At 39.6% G+C, this 20,741-nt stretch overlaps 1 protein-coding gene across 3 annotated transcripts in view; it reads left to right on the top strand.

Annotated features, from left to right (window-relative positions):
• The first annotated feature begins 6,856 nt into the window (after positions 1-6,856).
• PEMT (phosphatidylethanolamine N-methyltransferase) overlaps positions 6,857-20,741 on the top strand; it is a 93,152-nt gene continuing 79,267 nt past the window's right edge. The window contains exons 1-2 of one of the 3 annotated variants that reach the window (XM_072417434.1): positions 6,857-6,984; positions 14,454-14,561. In XM_072417434.1, coding sequence (XP_072273535.1) covers positions 14,469-14,561 — 93 coding nt within the window. In that variant the 5' untranslated portion in view covers positions 6,857-6,984; positions 14,454-14,468. Of the gene's footprint in view, positions 6,985-12,166; positions 12,366-14,102; positions 14,174-14,453; positions 14,562-20,741 lie in introns of those variants that run through there. The other 2 variants (XM_072417433.1, XM_072417432.1) reach the window with 2 other exon arrangements.

The following is a 20,741-nucleotide window of genomic DNA, read 5'->3' as shown; positions in this document are numbered from 1 at the left end:
GAAATGCCGTGGAAAGTTGACCAAAAGGATCCTTTTTTTGCAGGACAATGCACCTGCGCACACGTCCAATGTTGTGGCTGCCAAATTTAACACCCTGGGTTTCTAATTGGTCCACCATACCCCCTACTCACCTGACGTGGCCCCTTCGGACTATTATCTGTTTCCAAATTTTAAGAAACCCCTGAAGGGGCAACGTTTTGAGGACATTTCTGACATCAAAGGTGCTGCTGAGAGCTGGTTTGCAATGCAAAGTTTGGGGTTCTGTGGTACGTAATGCAAAGTTTGGGGTCTGTGATATGTATTGCAGAGTCTATGGGTCAGTACTATGTAATGCAATAATGCAAAAAATAAAAGTAGTGTAACACTGGGGAAAATTTTGAACCTATTTTTTGTTGACTTTTTTTAGGCTTATTTACACTAAAACAGCTGATCCTGAAAGTGCAGTTAGTTTTTTTCTATCACGTCAGGTTTTTTTCTCTACCGCTTATAATAATATGATTACTGTAGCGTGGATTTGTATAGGCTATTCATTTCCATGCAAGACAGTATGATCAGAGGTTTTGCGCTGCTCTAAGTAGTGAATAAGCAAAATTTATTTTTCTACTTATTTCTGTTCTTTCAGATCATGTCTGGCTCTGCTGTTTCTTGTTGTAAGTGCCTAAACATCCCTGATTTATTTAGTTATATCTGTGGCAGTTTCACATTCCCAAAGGGTGGACATGAGCACATTTGTGGAGCAAGCCTATTTGGCATATTTCAAAGTTAAACTTGGTGATAAGTCTTGTGCCCCTCTTAAGGCGTGCAAACAGTGTGTCGAGGGTTTACGGATGTGGACAAGGGGAACACGTGATAAGATGCCATTTGGTAAACCTATGGTTTGGCGAGAGACAGGAAATCAATTCAGTGACTGTTACTTTTGTATAGTGAAAACTTCAGGATATAACAGGAAAAATAAATGTAACATCGAGTATCCTAGTCTACCATCGGCTATACACCCAGTGGCTCATTTAGATGAAATCCCAGTGCCAGTTTTCATTACACTATCTTCTTTTGAAGAACATGATTATGGTGATGAACTAGGTGACAACAATGATGAAAGTTTGAAATTGAAGAGGACTCTGTAAGGGATTTGATCAGCATGAGTTGAATGGTTTGGCACGTGACTTGGGACTATCGAAGAAAGCTTCAGAACTCCTAGGATCAAGACTGCATGAGAAAAACTTACTTGAAAAAGGAACTAAGGTATAATGCTTTCGAGCCAGCGAAATTGGCACCAAAAGTGCTTTTTGTGTATTGCCATACCATACCTGGTTTAATGGAGGAATTGGGAATTCCAATCTATAACTCAACTGAATGGCGACTATTCATCAATATCTCAAAGCCGAGCTTAAAGTGTGTCCTCCTTCACATGGGATCACTTGATCCCATCATAGGTCTTTCCTATGTTATCACTGGCTTTAGAAAGTAAAATACTAATGGCCCACTAGGGTGCTCTTGGGTTATGGCTCCATGGAATCATAGACTTCAGATTCAGTGAATTTACTCAGCAGCAAAGTCCAAGATGATCACACACTGCAGATTTCCAACTCAAGGTATAGGTTTTAGGAGGAATCTAGATAAAAGGCAAACCACTCGAGGTGCTGCTAAGACACAATTCACTTTTCCAAGATTTACCAATAATACCTATAGGGTTTGCTTTAGGACTCCCAAAGACAATCTAATGGTAGTCATCCTACTCAGCGGAGCAAAGGAGTTGTTGGTGGCTCCTTGTGGGAGGACTGAAAAGGAGCACTGGATTATATGTTGACGGTTTACATAATTTATGTCAAGAAATAGCCCTTTACCATCTTGAACAGAACAAACTGTTATTCAGAAACAAGTGCTATCCTGCTTCTTATATAATCCAAAGGTTTTATTGTTTTTGAGGGGTCAGTGTGTTAGGTCTCTCCCGCCTCTTCTGTAAAAGAGGAAATGGCTCATTTAACAGGAAACAACGGTGCTCTCATAATGCCACTTATACACCTATCTGTTGAATAATCGGTTCTCCAGACAGCAATTCAAAAGAATATCAGGCAACAGAATGTAGTTCTTTTCCAGATACTTATTCCTGGGGTTAGAAATTCAGGTTTCTAAAAAATCCATGTATTAACAGGACCCTTTGGTGGAAACCACTGAACTCAATTTTAAGGTAGCTGTACATGCTTGTGACAATATCATGCACATGATGAGCCTGATTTAAAAGAGAAATCCAAAACTAAAAAGGCTATGGGTGTATGATGGGTTAAAATAGATGTAGTTCAGGACTGAAAATATTTGCAACCTAATGGCAAATGACTTTTTAGAAATCCGTTCTAGGTTTGCTAGATCACCCAGGTTCTCCCATCATAGACTATCTTCTCCAATCATCAAGAGATTTAATAATCAGACCCAATGTGTATGATGTTTTAACCTAGACTCCATAAATTGTGTCCTTGAACTGTGCTATTCTTTCAGTCATTACTTTGTTTCTGTTATTTTGATCAAAAGATCTATTCTTAATACACTGTTATTCCTATTAATTTTTGGATTTGTTGTGTAGAGGAGGTCAGGAAGCTTCTTTTTGCAGCTCCCAGTTTTTTTCCTGGACAAAGAAACTCACTTGCACCCATTTATTATGGGTTGTTCCAGGTAACTTGCTATTATTAGTCAGCCTTTTACTTTATTCATTTTGTAGCTAAATTACAGCCTGAAGAGTTGATCCTGGACAGCTGCTCACAGACTGGAAAGAGAACAAGGATTAGGACTCCCGAAGCAGTCAGATTTCCATAAACATGTTGAGCTGAGCCCCGGGATACATAGCCATAGACACCTACTGTCCCGAATTGACACACGCTATTGCTAAAAGCAACATTCTTACATAGTATTGAGGTTTATAAAATACTTTGCTCACAGAAGGGCAGACTTCAGTGCTACAGAACAGATTTAAACATTACAAAATTGAAGAGGACCTGAACTGTGCTCCAAAAAGCAAACAGAGATCAAAAGACTCATCTGTAGTATAGACTGTGGTCTCCATTCAGCTGATCTTTACATTACCATGGCTGGGTGGAGACAGCTATCTTGGTAACTTCAGTGTTTTTAATTTTAGAGATGTCCATCAATGAAGAATAAGCAGCAGAAAAGTTTCAGAACACATCCATGGCATAGTTGTAGCAGGTAGATTCTTGCACTGCAGGTCCTCAGGTACAACTTCCTTTCCAGCAAAGAGAATGTTGAGCAGAATAAAATCAATCCCTAAATCTGGTAAAACTAGTGAGTAACTGGTAAAATCTAGCCAACCTTGGATTATCTAACACTACAGATATAAAACTTTCAAGGTTCTAGAAACAGAAAATGCATTGATGTTTTTGGCATAACTTTTATCTTTATATGTTACTTTTTAAAAAGGTAGACTTTATTTATTTGGCAGTGGATGAATATCAGTTTTAGTAAAATTAAAAGATAACTGAATTTGTATCCTTTTTTTTTTTAATTTTTAGCTCACATTAGTTAAATGTTTATACAAGGTCTTAAACAAGGGCCTTCATGCAGGATCACATGGCGATATTCTAATGAAAACTTCAGCTTTAAAAATATTACAATACTTATTATGTTACAATAACATTAAACATTATTCCACAACATTTTAGATATCAGGTTCAGAACTACTTTAATGGTAGATGAGAATCTTTATTTTAAGCTCTATAGTTTGCAAGTCTCATTGCACTCATCTAAAAATGTACTCTTTGAAAAAAAAGGATCCCTATCCTGTTGCTTTAACTTTTTGAATTTAGCCTAATTTGTTTGATGATGTTACATTTTAAATCATTATTAGTGCACTCCAAGCTCGTACAGCTATATCCCACTTACACCTGTGCAAGCTGATGGCAAATCCCATCATGGAAACATTAAGTTATGCAGGGAGGGATTTAGGTGCCCCCGTTAAATAAAAGTCCTGCAACACTGATGAGTAAACTGATCTATTCACGGACAATTTAACAGATAAACCACTCACTGCCACAGGGCTACTTCACTAGGATATGTAAGTGTTGGGTTCATTCGGTTCATCACCTGCCGCATTTTTTTATAAAAGACCTTTCCATGTTTTCTTTTCAAGCTTTATGAATATTCTTATGTGTAAAATGGAGCTGCACCCTAACTGACCTCACACATGCACATTTTGCACATGCATAGGTGTAATTTTTTTCCATGCACATTTAACTTTAAAGTAATTTATGCACCTGGATCTGTACCTCAATTTATTTTTGGATTGATTTATATATATCCACACGTATATATATATTTTTTTCAAAAAAGCAACAGAATCTAAAAGTGGTTAGTGATAGACTTCAGATTTCCTCCTGAGCTTTGACACAATTTCTAGTTTGTATTTAAGTCAACCATCACCGAGCTGGTTTTATTTAACTCAGATCCTTTTATAGCGCGTCTACAATATCACATATTTTTTTCTCCTTTTCTACAACATTTCCACAAACATTACACTGAGATGATCCCCACTGACCCAACGATGCTAATTACCTACTTTTCCAAAGCTCTATTATTTCTTTTATTTTATTCTTTTTAATTATGCCATCAGATTGGAAAGCATTTGGGACAAGTGTAGAATAAAACTATCAACGGAACATCTGTGAGCTGGTGTACCGGCGTAATTGTCACTTTACAGTAATTAATGCAATAGGTTTTCAATGGGCTTTCAATGGCTTACCAAACTAAATGCGTTCTTTATGGCATGGGCCCAGCTTACGTAAATGTTACGGTGTCCAATGCTTTGACATGAAGCATTACATAATATAATAGTAGCTAAACTCCAGGAAGATATAAATGGCACAAGTGAGTCCAGCTCTGTGATCATTCATACATCAATAATTATTTTAATGAAAGCAAGAACCTGAATATGACTTGGTATAAGTCCTTGTGCAGCAGAGCTCAGACAACAAGAAACAAAGAAAGCCAATGAGGTGTTCTGCATTGCATATCAAAGAGCATGCTGATAGGAGGAGTAAGCTTGCTTGTCTTCCGCTTCACTTTTCCCTGTCCAATTGCAAAATAGGGGTGGGAAGTGAACCTATAAGTCAAAGTTGACTGCAATAGAGAAATCCTTTTTTCCGTGGGTTTTTTACTGCAAAAACAGGTAGTAGCTGTAACTGACAGCTTGGTCCCTGTTTTAGGAGTACTTACAATGGCTCTTGTATGAATGAATCCTGCAAATTCTATGCAATAGCCTTGATTCACACACACTCCAGGATAAGGATCCTTATTTTCAAAAGAAAATCAGTGTTTTTGTCAACTGGCTCCAATGAGATTTTAAAATTATAGTCAAATGATTGACAGCCTTGTTTTAATGCTTTGTGAACAAAGCCTAATAGCTGAAGTTATTACTTAGTGTTAACCAACCTTTGGTGCCAACCAAGGCCTGTACTGGCAAAAAGAACAGTAGGGCAAATGGGAACTGTAGACAGACCGCAGTCCGACATAGTTGAAGCTGAGCTTCCAGCATGCTCTGGGTCTGCCCTGAAAGCCATAAGCAACCTTATTAGGCCACACATTGATCTTTAAGGCATCGTTGAGCGTCAATGAGCTATTTTCTCTGCTTGAAGTGTCCTCAACGGCCTGGTTTGCCGTGGCGCTCAGGTGAAGAATGCACAGGCGTAAGGTCAGGAGGCTTCACCTGGCGTAACCAGACACCATGGATCAATGAGGGATCAGCTGTTCATAAACAACTTGTCCTACATGGATTATTTATTCTTTTTCACCCGCACGCTTATATTCAGCTAATGGACTGCTGCAGACACTTACTACCATCAAGAGGTTCAGCTCGTGTTTACAGCAGATACCCAACTATTACTTAGAACCCTGGCTATATAAAAGTGGTGATCAGGTAACCAGTCACCACTTCTTTATTCATCTTTAGTTTTTGGTGATCAATTTATTTTCTTTATAGGTTATGATTAGCAATTGATCATTTTATCTTAATCAATTGAAATTAATGATCAAAAGCTCCATTCATCTGAATAGAATAAGTGGACGTCTCTTTTTCTACTTTTAAAAGTGGTGGCCATTGAATTGCATTTGGCTGTGATAACTACTTTTGAACAGCGCCTGTTGCAGCAAAAATGCCAATTATGGTATTGGTTCTGGACATAGGCAACAGTGGGCCCCGTTGCAGAACTAACGCAAGGTTCCCCTGCTGAAGTGAGAGTTCTTGAGCAGCTCCACACTTTGCACCTCTTTGTGTTGACCCCCATGGTTCTCCATTTCCAAATTGGTGAACATTTTCTGTACCACTATATAGTTGTGATCAGGCTGATAACCACCATGATGGAAAGAACAGAAATGAAATGAATGAATAAAAGGGTGGTTCAGGCTGCAAAGGCTAGATGATACTGGACGACCTCCATCCACAAACTGATGCAGGCTCTATCTGACTTGCTGCAGGTTGTAATGCACTTGGTGCAATGAAACCAGAGTAAAAAATTCAGAGCACGAGAACAGCCAGTACAACCATGCAAGACTGGCCGGAAGCCTGGGGAGCAGATTTATGTATTAGAAAATATAGTTTTCTTTTTTTATTGTATTTTTTTGTCTTCAGAATGAATGAAATTCAGTTTTCTGACTACCCCTTACTTTGGCTTCCATTTTCCATAATACACAGGGATTAACCTGTCTTTCTTATCAATTTCATACTTACAAAAGTCATTGAAAGGCCCCCAGGCTATGAATGTAAAAGTGTCCAAAACATAACCTTGTACAAATACAGAGGAGGGAATCTGAGAACAAAACAGGACGTCACTGATAGAAGTATCGCCAACCAGCAACGCTGTGAACGGGGGCAGCTGGACAACCAGGCCTGGGCCGCAAAGTGGCGGAGAGTACTTGTATCTCTTGTGTGATTAAGGAAAAAGGTCAGCGTGACACGGGAAACAAGAGGAACGATTTCTGAGCAAGGTGACACACTGCATCACATGACAGCAATTACAGTAACAATGACTGATATATGGAGCCAAAACACGGGCTCAGTTTATGAAGATTCCTTTAGTTATCAGTTCACAACATGCTTACCCGTAAAGGAGCGTGTGTCACTATTTCCCAAAAGCGGGGAGTTATTAGTGATAATTTACAATAAAAGTCAAAATATCTCCAGGCTGCTTCTAATTAAAGGCATAGTTCTCTGTTTTTTTTTTTTTTTTTTTTTTTTTGCCCTTTTTCCACATCTTTTACTCTTATGACCCAGATATAGAGATCTGTATATCTACTATTTAAAGTGTAATTAACCCCAAATCAATTTTACAGTACATCTGGCATCATGTTTTACTGTATACACTTCGTTTAAATCTGCCCTCCTCGTTCATTAAATCTGCCCTCTAGTCTCTCCTTAATTAAATCTCCCCATCCACCACTCTTTTCATTAAATCTGCTTAACTGCCTCCTAACAACATTTTTTAAATCAGTTATTATAAAAAAAAGTAAAAAAGAAAGCTAGCAAAGTACTTTCTTGTAATAAAAGAGGATTAGACTGCAGAGATGGAGACATAATCCTGACCCTGTACAAAGCATTGGTCAGACCACATCTGGAATATGCAGTCCAGTTTTGGGCCCAATGTCCACATAAAGGACATTGTGGAATTGGAGAGAGTGCAGAGAAGGACAACTAAACTAATAAAAGGAATGGAGGAGCTCAGCTATGAGGAGAGATTAGCTGAACTGAATCTATTCTCCCTTGAGTAGAGACGTATAAGGGGGGATATGATCACCCTGTATAAATAAAGTAGTTTCAGCAACTACTATAGATTGCTTTAAGAAAAAGCTGGATGATTTCTAGAAGCACAGAATATAGCTGGGTATTAAAGCTTTAAAATAAAGGTAACAGTGACTGTTGATCCGGGGAACATCTGATTGCCTCATGGGGTCAGGAAGGAATTTTTTTCCCCTGTTGGAGCAAGTTTTACAAGCGTTTTTATGTCTTCCTCTGGACCACCTATGTCCATGGGGTTTTATATCTGGGATATGTTTATTTCCCTAGTGGTTGAACTTGATGGACTTTTGTCTTTTTTCAACCTGACTTACTATGTACCTATGTAACCTGAAAGTGGAACAAATTGCAAAGGATGGCTATTTTGTCGAGGACTGGCCAGCCTAGCAAATTCACCCCAAGAGTTGAAACAGTGGGAGCTTTTCCATTGACCAGTTTTGGTCAGGTGCAGTACTGTCCCAAAAAATCACCAGTTCATGGGAATGCTGCCATGTGTGTATGTTGGCAACTGGCTGGGAGGTGGCTGCTAATGTACATAGTGTGCAGTGTTCCTATTAGCTGGTGGTTGTTGGGGGTGTGTCATTCCTGTCAATCGTCAGCTAATAAAGAAGCTCCCTGCTGTATACCTTAGCAATAGGCTCACATTTCTCCTTGTGTCAGTGTATCATTGTCTTAGGGCCCCATATGCCAGTGTACACCTAACTTGGTATTTAAAGTATTTGTGTCCTAAACCCCAAGTGTCAGTGTGTTACAGTTTAAAAGTGTCAGTGTATCTCTGCTCCTAGAGATAAAAGTTTAAAAGTATCAGTGTACTTTTTCCTAGGACCCCAGCTGCCAGCGTATTAGTGTTTTGGATTCCAAGTGTCGTTTATCTGGATCTCAAGTGTCAGTCTATCAACTGTATGAGCAAAGTACAAGTATATTACTGTTCTGGGACCTGAGTGTCAGTGTATGATTGTTCTGAGACCCCCAAGTGTTAGTGTATGATTGTCCTGGGACCCCAATTATCAGTGTATTATTTGTCTGGATTTAAAAAGTCACTATATTACTGTTCTAGGGCCTCAAATGTCAGTAAGGCATTTGCTTGGGCACCAAAGTGGCAGTGCATCACAAGCTCTGAAGTGTCAGTGAATGATTCCCTGGTATAACTGGGGGTATGTCAGTGTATCATTATCCTGGGGCCCCAAGTGTCAGTGCAACACAGATTTTTAAAGTATCACTGAATTATTGTCTGGGACCCCAAGTATTAGTACAGCATCGTCCTGGGACCCCTAGTGTCAGTGTACATTGTCCAAGACCCCAACTGTCAGAGTATCATTGTCCTTGGACACTGTTTTATTGTCTGAGACTCCAAGTGTCAGTGCATCACTGTCAGTGCATCAAGTGTCAGTGTATCTTTGTCTTAGGACTCCAGTGTCAGTGCAGCACAGGTTTTATAAGCATCAGTGTATCATTTTCATTAAACCCCAAGTGCTAGTATATCATTGTCCTGGGTCCCCGAATGTCAGAGTATTATGGTCTGGGACCCCAATGGTCAGTGCAGGTTCTATAGGTATCAGTGTTTATTGTCCTGAAACCCCAAGTGTCAATTTAGGATGTCAGGATGTATAAGTGTTAGTGTATTGTTTGAGACACTAAGTGTCAAAGTATCATTGTCTGAGATCCCAAGTGTCAGTGTGCCATTTTGCTCCCATATATCAGGGTGCTTTTGTTCAGGATCCCCATAAAACCCATACAATTTAAATCCCGAAGAACCTCCTGCTAGGAATGCCAGGCTGTCCAGCTTATATATTTTTACAAATCAAGTTTTAGGAACCCTAATTACTTATCGCATTATGTTGCAAGTGACTAAACCTATCACTGTCGTACAATTATATTCTACATATCCCAATTTTGATGTGAAGCTGGAAGTCATCAATTCACTTCTCCATGAGCCAAGCTCAATCCTTGCAAATGACATGGGAGATATGCCGAGGATGCTGGCACTGTGTCACACAGAGAAGGAAATTGTGGCATGCTAATACAGTGAAATGAAAGTCTGTGAAGTGGCTGGTGAAATATGAGATTATATGGGGCGTCATTATGCAGAAGTGGGCACATCGCCTTCCCTGGGCCTCTCAATAAATCTAGGGCAATCATGTGTTTTTTTTGTTTTGTCGTACATTTTTTTGTTATTTTTCTTCATTAACGTCCTCCAGAAACCATTGTGTGCGCTTCCACAATGCGGGCAATAATGAGATGGGAGCTCTTGAACTTGTTCTACCGTCAATAATAAGTTTAATGGATGTTGTTGCCTTAGCAACCGGACTGCTGCAGCTAGTAGCCCGCCGTTCTGGAGAAGAGGCATAGAGGCGGGGTTATCGCTGCTTCTTGGCTAATCAGACTAGAGCATTTATTAGCCTATTAGAGCCTGCCTTGAGTTGATACAAAAAACAAACTTCATTTTTGCAAAAACAATCATATCTGGTTGTTTAACCCTTTCCAAAGTACAGGCTCATTGACCCTCTGGGCTATTTTGGCACCACACCTCAAGTCGGCAAGATACCCCCAGTGACCACACCTTCCTAGAACCCCCATCAGAAACTTTTGGGCTCCCTTTCACCATGTCTAAAAGTTCCAGCATTACAAAAGTCAAGCTTATTTGATCAGGGCCTGGTACAGAATTACGCCTTTCCCGGGAATGGTGGCCCTGCACCTTTCTATATACTACTAAGACATAGTAATTCTTTATTTGCAAGATTTATGAAAATTATCCCAGCAGAAATCATCCTCCTTAGTGCATAGAACAACTGTGCCTACCCACCTCTCTGTTGCATTGTATACCAACCCCTTTACCCCCCAAAAAAATTCATACCAAATCCTTCCTGCTGGTTGGGCCAATCTACTGTCTTTTTTTTTTTTTATTGCTCCCTAGGCCTACTACAGCCTATGCATGCTGCCATGGCAGGAGGGGCAGGGCAGCACATTTGCACCACATAAATTGGAGGAGGCAGTCTGGATGCCTAGCAATTTGGGAGGCTGTGATTGGTGACAACCCTGGGTGACACAGGACAGGAGAGGATAAAGGTTATTTTGATAATGGGGTCAGGAACAGGGATGCTATATCTGACCCTGCTGACTATTGTTAATGATTACCTGTTTTGCTAGGCCTAATCAGGTTTATATTGTAGATGTGATTAAAGGTGCGTACACACTTCCAATTTTTATCGTTCCAATCGAACGACGAACGATCGATTGGGCAAAAAATCGTTCGTAAAAAAGTGTATATCGTGCAGGAACGTTCGTCGTTCGTTTTCCGACGATAATAATTGGAAGTGTGTACGTAGCTTTAGTCTCTAATAGTAACACTCATGCCTGTGTGTTAAAAGTCATCAATACAAAAGCATCTCCCTCTTAACAAACTATGTGACCCAGGCATTCCAAAATACTTCCTGCCAGCAGGGCTAGCTAGGGGATAAAGCCCCTGTGACTGCAGGGGTGCCTTGACTTCGTCCACAGTCTCTGCACTACTCTGCATGGGATTGGGGGACATAGTGGATTTCTGTGGGACAAGAACTCACCAAAGTTCTATGGGGGTGGGGTTGGACTTATGCTACTGCAAAACATTACATCTATGAATAAAAACAGTATCAATACCTTCCAGCTTGGCAAACTATGTGCCTTCATCCAGACAACTATCAATACTACCTCCAACACTGGACGTAGCCAATAGTAGGTTCTTGTGCAGAACTGGCTTTGGGTCCCCCTGCCAAACAGACTTGGGGCTCCTATTGGTTAAGGAGGGTCCAGGGCCCTGGTATAGCAGCACACTCTGCACCCTTCCTATGTCTGCCCCTGCTTCCAGCATATTTGGAGACCTGTATACCCTAACTGGAACCAAAATAGGAAATATCAAATTTTATGGTTAGGTTTAAACCTTACAGTAGTGGCCCCCTACCTTGCCAAAGTGCCACCCCTTTTCCCAGAGCCAGTTTTAAAAAGTGAAAAACTGGGCAATTGCCCCATTTGACAGAATGACAGGGTGTGCAGGGAACTGGAACATTGTGCATTTGTGACCCCTCACTTCACATTTGTTACATTTAGTCAAAAAACATCCCTGATCCCCCCCTGGGATTAAAACAAAGCTGGGGGAGCAAGTAAAGGGTTAATCCTGTAAAACCACCTCTGATCTGCTAGCACTGAAAGGGTTAATTATGCACAGTTTTCAGAAAGGGTATGCTTAGGAAGGGGTTAAACATTCAGACACCTGGCAGCTACACATGCTACATAGTATTAGTGGATAATCTCAATGTTGTATGAACTGAGCAGCTACCATTGTTGGCAAAGGAGGAGTGCTGCAAGAACTGCGCATGCTCAGTGGGAGTGGGGAGAGCATGTGACAAGGAAGTGTGTGGAGTTCTCTGCATTACACATGGCTTGCTGGCAGCAGCTCAGGGATCTTTGATCTGTGATGTCAGTGATGATCTGACCACTGCTGTCAATCAAAGTGATAAGCACACAGGCAGGGCTGGCCCAACCAGAGGCTTCTGCACAGTGGGACTGCTGTGGAGGGCTCAGTAATTTGGATTATTCAAAGGTAAATACTGCATGCTTTGTGTGACTGGTTTAGGGATAGAAGCTGTGCAGAGATCATCTAACACCCCTCTGATTGTAGGAAATATGGCTGCCAAACTGGACAGTAGCAGCATTTAAAGTGAACCTGTGTATTGCCAGTGCAGGACACTTCATCATATTTCTATATGACAGCCCCCGCAGCTGTTTACAGTACATCTGCTGAGAGTAAATGGAAATACGCTGCTTGAGGGTCTCCCAGTGTGACAGCGCAGAGTGCCTAGGCAAATGGGCACCAGCGCTGTCCCATTGCAGGAAAGGAAGTCATGTGATCAGCCATACCCAGAGGTACCAGATATGATATATGGGGGAGTGAGTAAAAGTTAGGTATAAGTAGCTAAGGGGCACCTTGCATGGTAAAGTATAAGCACCCCCCCTTTCCGAAAATGTTTCAAATGTTGGGCTGCAAAAGCTGGCTTAATAACCCATGCATGTGTTTTGTCCCCACTGACGCTTGTTAAACATGCTTGATCAGATTTGAATTTTTTAAAAACAATACTTTTTGTTTTAATTAATATTTTATTTTTTTTATTTATTTTTTTATTTTATGTCAAATTGCTGCATGTTGAGCTGCAAGTAAATACAGCTTGCTCCATTTTCACACAGTGCAAGTCAGTGCAGTCTGCAGAATGAGATTTAGGTCTATTAGATTTTAGCTTCCCGCTGCATTTGGCCTTCATGAAGCAACACAACCCAGTGGATGCATTGTGAATGGACCCGTATGGCTCATTCATAATGCATACAATACCACCTGTTAAAATGTGAATTATTAGGCTGCATTCACACAGCTCAAATTAAATGTGCTTGCATTGGTTGGGTTTTATAATGCTTTGCTGTAGATTTTTCTTTTTTAAAGCAGGAGGCAAATAACTTTGTTTTGCATTCAAGCATATTCTGATGAGTTGTACTAAGATTAAATGCCGCATTTCTTACATTCTCCAAGATGGGAACTCGTTGTGAACTGGGCCCCTAAAAAGCAAAGCTATTTTACTAGCTATTGTGGTGACCCCCATTGAGCAATATTACCCAATGTCCTAGGTGTGAATGAGCCCTAAACTCCTTTAGCCCAACTCTTTGTGGTGCTTTGCATGTGTGTGTGGTCATAAATAACCTTAATACCACCCCATTGCAGTTATGCATTAGAAAAAAAGACATAAATATGCTTTAGTGCACCAATAATGTTGTTAAAGAAGTTGGGCTTTAAACTAAAACTGTCCTTTTCTTATTCAGGGAACGTGACAGGTTCTCTTTATAGCCAAGCCCACCACCGCTGATTCAGACGTTACCCCTTACCTGGGGAAAAGCTGTGTGTAAGTCCCATATTAGGCCAGTGTTTACATATGGCTGACCCCTCTCTTCTATGGCTTAGGCCTGGTAATTGGTCAATAAGGCTATGAGTGTTGCACTGGAGGACAAAAAGATAAGAATTACACGCAACTACACATACACACCCTACATACATGTAAGTAATTTTTTCAGGTGCAATAGGCCAAAAAAACGGAGATACTTGTCTTTATTTTCCACCCCAAAATAGAGAAAGGCCTAGTTGCCCTTAGCAACCATAGGCTGCTTGTTTGTTTACACTCTATGCTGGACATTGGAAGGAGTTTGACAGAAAAAAACGGCTAGGTTTTCCATGACAACCAACAGGACGCTTTATTAAATGAGGCCAGTTGTTTTTTTTTATTGCAGGAATTTTAGTCGGGCCTATAAATCAGACAGCCTAAGTAACTGAGGAGCAGTAAAGGTTGATTTTGGTTGCTGAGTATTATGGTGATTGGTGACTTTTTGGATACAGCATTCATATATGGGCTCAAAAAATAAATAAGACATTCCCCTAAACATTCCCTTGTAGGAATCTTCCAGATCCATATATTTCAATGGCAGTCATTGGTTCCTATCAGGAAATGTTTGAGGGAATATCAGGTTTTCGGTTTTACAATACAAGCCCTATGTATTTGTATGAATATATTTTTATATAATATATTTTTTACATTATTTATCCCTATGTAACATTGATGCACAGCTAATAGTGTAACACATTTCCTTGCAGGTTGACCTTTCCATCATGGCCGACTTGTCACAGTACGTGGACCTTAAAGAGTACAATTTCCTGTTTGCTGCGGCCTGCATCATATTCAACCCGCTCTTCTGGAATGTGGTGAGTTTCCTGACTGTAAAGGCTTCCATTTAAAGTAAGCCTATTGTAAGCAAAATGGAAATGTGTATTTGTTGTTACCCATAATGCAGTTCTCAAATAGTTTTCAATCTCCACTCTTGTTCATTGAACTAATGGCCGCGACCCATGAACACCAAGATGGCTGTATAGGGCAGATAATTAATTACTTGTATACATACGTCTCTTTATTGCAAGCCAGATAAGCAAGGCAATACTCCATGGCCAACAGATGACATCTCTTTTAATGGGATAGCAATGCCTTGCTTTTTGGCCAACAGGTATATAGATTTTCTGCATTTTTAGGCATGGAAACAGGTAAGTGTTTTTCTTTTTTTTTTTTTGCCCGTATTCCCCACCTTGCAATGCTGGATACTTATGCATAGATGCAAAAATAGATGATTGCTATTGATACATTGGGAGCACACTTATGCAGTGGTCACGACTTGCTCATTAGCAGCTTCTTACTGCTGCACATTGTTCTATGAGCCTCAGACAAGAAGATATTATGTACTTCACTTTGTGTTAGGAAGAGAGATTTGTATCCCTCTTGAAGGTAAGATAATAATGGCTGTTATTTCTAATTAGGAAATTGCAGGTGCTCTTTTAGTCCTGCTGCAGCTTTTAAAGAAAACTACCAGTAACGGCTGTCAAGGATGAGAAAATTTACAGAAAAATATTTTTGATTGGTTGGAAACATAAGAAACACACATGCTGCAACCTAATTTAAAGGGACTGTATTGTAGGTTTGTTTATAATTATGTATTTCTTTTCATGTAAATCATGTAGATAATAAATAGGAAATTGGGAAATTTTGCATATTAAAGTAGACTTTAACCCCTAACTGCAGGACATTTAACACTGCATTTTTTTGAACAAAATACTTGATTTCACCCTTTAAGGTGGGATTTTTTTTAGACATTATTTTAAGGAAAGCTGCAAACCTAAAGCAGGACTAAACAAGTGTGTTTCTATCCACGATCCATGGTAGGGTGCCACCTTCTTCCTTCTTTTCTTTCTTCTCCTACAGACAATCTTCGGCCAACTTTATTGGCCATGCTGGTATAATGTAACTTCTGCGCAGGCACGTGGGAGTTTATTCATCCCAGGCGCATGCAAGGGAAGTTGGAACTGCTGGGTATCCCTGGCAGCCAAAGCGGTTGCTGTGCATGTGCAGCTGTGTCACTGGAAACCCTGAGCAATCAAACAAGTAAGACACAAACTTTAGCAGACGGGACATCACCTGTACTTTTCTGCAAAAACTACCTGCCTGATTATAGAAACATAAATGTGGAACTTTAGTTTCACTTCCAAACTAATAAAATTGAATAATAAAACAATATATTTATGGTAAATTTAATGGATTGGGTTTACATCTAATTTATTGTTTTGTATTCTTGTACCTAGCCATTAGCTGGAACCCTTAGGTACATTTTCCTATTTTCCTGAGTCACTCTTGTTGGGTCACCTATTAAAATGAGCACCCTAGTGTTGATTTGGAGAACGCACTTTAACCATTGTGATCATGTGGTTTCCATGAAGGCAATTGGTGAGGGGCGAGAAGGCACCTACACATCTTTTATTAATCTTTGCATTCCAATTTTATATTATACACTCTTCTGCAGCATTAGATATTTAAAGCTTAAATCCACCTCAATGTTTTTTTTAGCTTTGGATAGAGTTGGAAACCATTACCATTCCTTGGATTCTCACACTGGGGACATTTTCCTTATTTCCTACCCATGAAATTTTTTTTTTTGTTTTTTTTATGTCTTGGGTCCCCGCAAAATAAAGTCCCTGACACAGAATATTAAGTATTTGAACATTTGGAAGCTATTTTTATCATGATCATGCACAATACTTCCCACAGGCATCTTGTGGAGAATAGGCAGTGTGCATAAAACTAGCAAAGTTAGAAAAGTCTTTGTTTCAGGTTAGCGACTTACAATATGGTCAGGATCAGGATGATAGCCCTAGAAATGTAAAACCACACCAAGGATGGTTATCTTTAGGTATAAAACAAAAAAAAAGTATAAGTGCACTTCTAGAGTTTGAAGGGAGGGCTTTGGAACCAAATACCTCTGCTCCTATTAGCATCTATAATGTCTTTGTTGTCTAGATCTCCTGACACCGGCCAGTTACATATACTAACAGCACCGCAGACGCTGCATTCCTGGCACCACAAGACAGAAGTGTGCTATGCGGCTTTCAGGGCAAAGTTTGAGAATTGAACAGGATTAGACGGCATTGTGCCGAGTTACATGAAGTTCTTAAGTCTAACCCAATTCACTTTGCTGGGTTTATCCAGATTAAATTGGGTCACTTTTACATAACAGACTCTGAGCTGGAATTTCGGATCCGGGTACAACTAATGATACTATATATTTTGAAGGAGTCATACCCCCAACTGTTGGAAATGAAGAAGAGGAACACCTTTTAGCTTAAAGTATGTAGGCAAATGTCAGGCCCCTGTTTTGCCATAAAATGAGATTTTATCACAATTAACTCTTCTTTATATTTGCTTTTCAAAATAACAATTGACATAATTTAGAGGCTGGATAAAGGTTTAGTGCAAACTAACACTCTTTATATTACTTTGTAATATAATGTGCTTTATATAGATATTATATATAAAAAAGGGACAACTGAGAAGGACAGATGGACTTGTATCTGAAAGGAGAACAGTCCCTCCAAACTAAAGAAAAGCTGGGAGGTATGCAAAACATTACCAAAAACAAAGTACTTCAGAGAACAGATTGTGCCGATTCCAATTAACACTATATATAAAAATAAATGTGAAGCTGTAAAATAATGCTTGATCACCGTGTGTTTATTCAACATAGTGATGCAGTTACTAATGCAGACCTTAACATGTTTCGCACCATTGTGCTTACTCATAAGAATCTTGCAAAACATGTCAAAGTCTGAGTAGATATCTGCACCCCTGTGTTAATCCTCTTTGAATAAACATGCAGTGAGCAAGCGCTATTTTAAAGTTATATGTTTATATATAAATTTATTGTCATAGTGATACCAGAGGACCGGTATCATTTTAGAAAGCTTGCTGCAATTCCCATAAAAAGTGTGAACATTTGTAGAGCTGAGGTGAATTTTGGCATTATCCCACATTGAAACTGTGCAGAATGATCTGGATTAAAACCTGAAAAGGAATACTCCAGCCACATTTTTAGGTTTAGTAACTGTTTTTATTTCATTTTAACTGAATTATGATGAATACAAGTGTTTCTCAAACTTTTTAACATGGAGGAACCCCTTGAAAAAACTTTCACTTCTTCTGGGAACCCCTGCTATATTTATTTTATTCACAACTCCCAGTACAATACTGTGGTGGGCAATAGGAAGAATGCCTCTACTTTCTTCTTATTGGGCGGCCAGTAGGAAGAATGCCACCCCTACAGATAGCCAGTTACTATAACAGTTAATTTGTACCGGTTAAACTAACACGAGTCACAAATTGCTCATTGCTCAAAGAACCCCTAGCAACCTCTGGGGGAACCCTAGGGTTATACAGAACCCTGGCTGAAAAACACCGATTAATACTTTCTTAATACAATAAATTAATACCTATGCACAAAAGGTAAAATCCTCCTAATACGCCTAATAAGCTTTTGGACTTCTGGAATATCAAAGGTAATGATAAAGATATATACATACATAAATCTGTTTTCCCTAATTAAAACTTGGCTATGTTTTTAAAACAAATATGTACTGATATATCCAAAGCAGTGTTCTCCCCAGCCATTTTTAGTTGGACGCACCACCCGGCATTTTTCTGTATCATCCATCTGTTTTTGGGTGGGAATGAAAAGTTGGGTCACAATACAGGGGCACTGGTGAGTTGGGACATAATACAACGACGATAGAAAAATAGGACATTAAAAAGTTAAAGCAAATTATAGGGGAAGGTAGAAAGCTGACAGAATTAGAGGGGTTACTGGATACCTATGGTACAAACAACTTGGAGTGATAAATATGTCACGTGTGTCTCCGCTGAAAAAAAAATATTTCTGGGGAATACACTGCAATGAAAATAATTCAGTGGAATTTACTCTGTCATCTAAATACCCTGTATCTTTACGGATCTAGATGGCTTCCATAAAATGACCCAGTGTGCTGAATATAATCCGATGTTGCTGAGGTCTCCTGTAGAGTTCTGAATGTGAAGTCCACTCATCATTAATAATTGTTCTGTTTATATATTGTCTGGAGTTACCCAGTAATAGAGACTTGTGGAGATTTTTGAATATTGTGTTGTGTTGCTTTTACAGTCTAGAGTTTTATGTACCACCAAGTGATTATATAACTTTGTTTTTTTGGCTGGGTTGTACTATTCCCTGGAAAGCTGCATTGCATCTCCTGTGTCTTGATGTATGTGAATTACGCCAATTCCCCCACCTGCTTTTTCAGCACTGAATGTATCCCGTCTAGATTAAGATGGTCTTCTCCATTACTGGCCTTTCATTCGATAGCTACAGGCGGCTCCTTTACTTGTCCATGGATTCCAGGGAAATGTTCTACAGTGTGCCCCTACTAAAGAATATGGAATTCTATCCGGCAATCTGTGGTCGGGCATTGTGAAGCCGCTACCTGCGTGCAATTAGAGGGGAGGCGTACATCCAGTGATTGTGGATTTGTTCTGTGTTCAGCAAGGCAGATTGAGTTTCGAATGCCGTTTTGTGTTTTGTCATTAGCTCCTTGGTTAAGCAGATTGTGCCGGCACACACTGTCCTTCCTCATCGTAACATTGCACTGCTGCACATAAAATTAAAAGCACGTTAACCCATAGAATACTGAAGGTGAAGCCAGTTTAGCATGTTCTTTGCAAGGTGTTCTGATATTTTGCCGAATTGCACAGAACATGCCATTCTGGTATCTACAGAAGGCGTTTGGTAACCTCTTGTATCGTGATTGAAAGAAAATAACATTTCCTCAAAGATAAAGAACGAGATTGGTTTAAGAAATGTTCCATTCGGTTTGGAGGAGACTGCTTAGTTACTGAACATTCCAGTTAAGAGAGAATTCTGCTTTCATGTACATTAAGAGGCCATATCATACTCAAGACCACAGACCACTGCCAGTAATCTGGAGTTCTGGCACACCAGTTCTTCACTTTGAATATGTAGTTCTAGGTGTTCCTAGCTCTGCCCACTAAAGGTTTTGTATTGACTTTCAGTCAAGGACATTCCAAACCCAAGGCCTGGGTTTTCCTATTCTCCATTAGGCAGCAATTTTACATTTTCGTAATGATTTTGGTATTTAGAGAGACGTTCAGACCTATCCTGAAGTTTAGTCAGTGCCTATATACCTACCACTTTTTCTTGGGCTTCAAAAAGAAATCTGGAAGTCACAAGAATATACACATTTCATAAAGACCTTGACTAAGTTGCAAGCTAACCAAAGGCCCCATCAGTTGTCATTATTCAAACATCCAAAGCAAGAAGAATTTTGCATAATGTATTCTTCAGTCTAAATTTACATTGGTCTCCTGATGTTTCCTGAAAAGCAGGATTTAGACTCCAGGGATTTAAAACAAGAAAGGAAAGCTTTCCCCCATCCTCCTCCTGATGCTTTTTTATTATCTAGTCATTGGCTGTAAACCAGCCATTCTCAACTAGCGTTCCAGGGTTCCTTCAGATCTTGCTGGGGGATCCGTAAACTCTGTCTGATTAATCTCCCATTTGATGTTTCCATAATTTGTAGTCCCAATACCACTTGGTATAGCCAGCTGCATGGTTTTAATGATATTTTAGGTGTCTATAAAGGTGGTATTCTAGCCACCACAGTAGGGAGCAATTCTTTCCACTGGCCTCCAATTTTAGAGACTTATTTCTCTTTTTGACTCACCTAGAAGTAGTTTTTGTTGGGGTTACCTAAAACCTGACAATTATTTCAAAAGTTTCTTAGGGGTAAAAACTTTGTGTAAGGCCATAAGTTACCAATCTTTATTGCCTAATTTCAGTAAGGAAACATGAAGTCTTCTACCTTTCTGTGTTATCTTGCAGAACTGTGTAAAAAAATATTTGAACAATCTATGGATGGACCAAGGGCTTGAAACCATCCTATTGGATAGTACAGCTAGGCCATAGTGCGTCTTTTTACTTTGGTTGTGAAATTTGAGATCAGGATAAAAGCTGGGTACCTCAT

This window comes from Pyxicephalus adspersus, chromosome 7 (genome assembly GCF_032062135.1).
Source record: "Pyxicephalus adspersus chromosome 7, UCB_Pads_2.0, whole genome shotgun sequence".
Classification (NCBI taxonomy): domain Eukaryota; kingdom Metazoa; phylum Chordata; class Amphibia; order Anura; family Pyxicephalidae; genus Pyxicephalus; species Pyxicephalus adspersus.
This window is presented reverse-complemented; position numbering and strand designations above follow the sequence as displayed.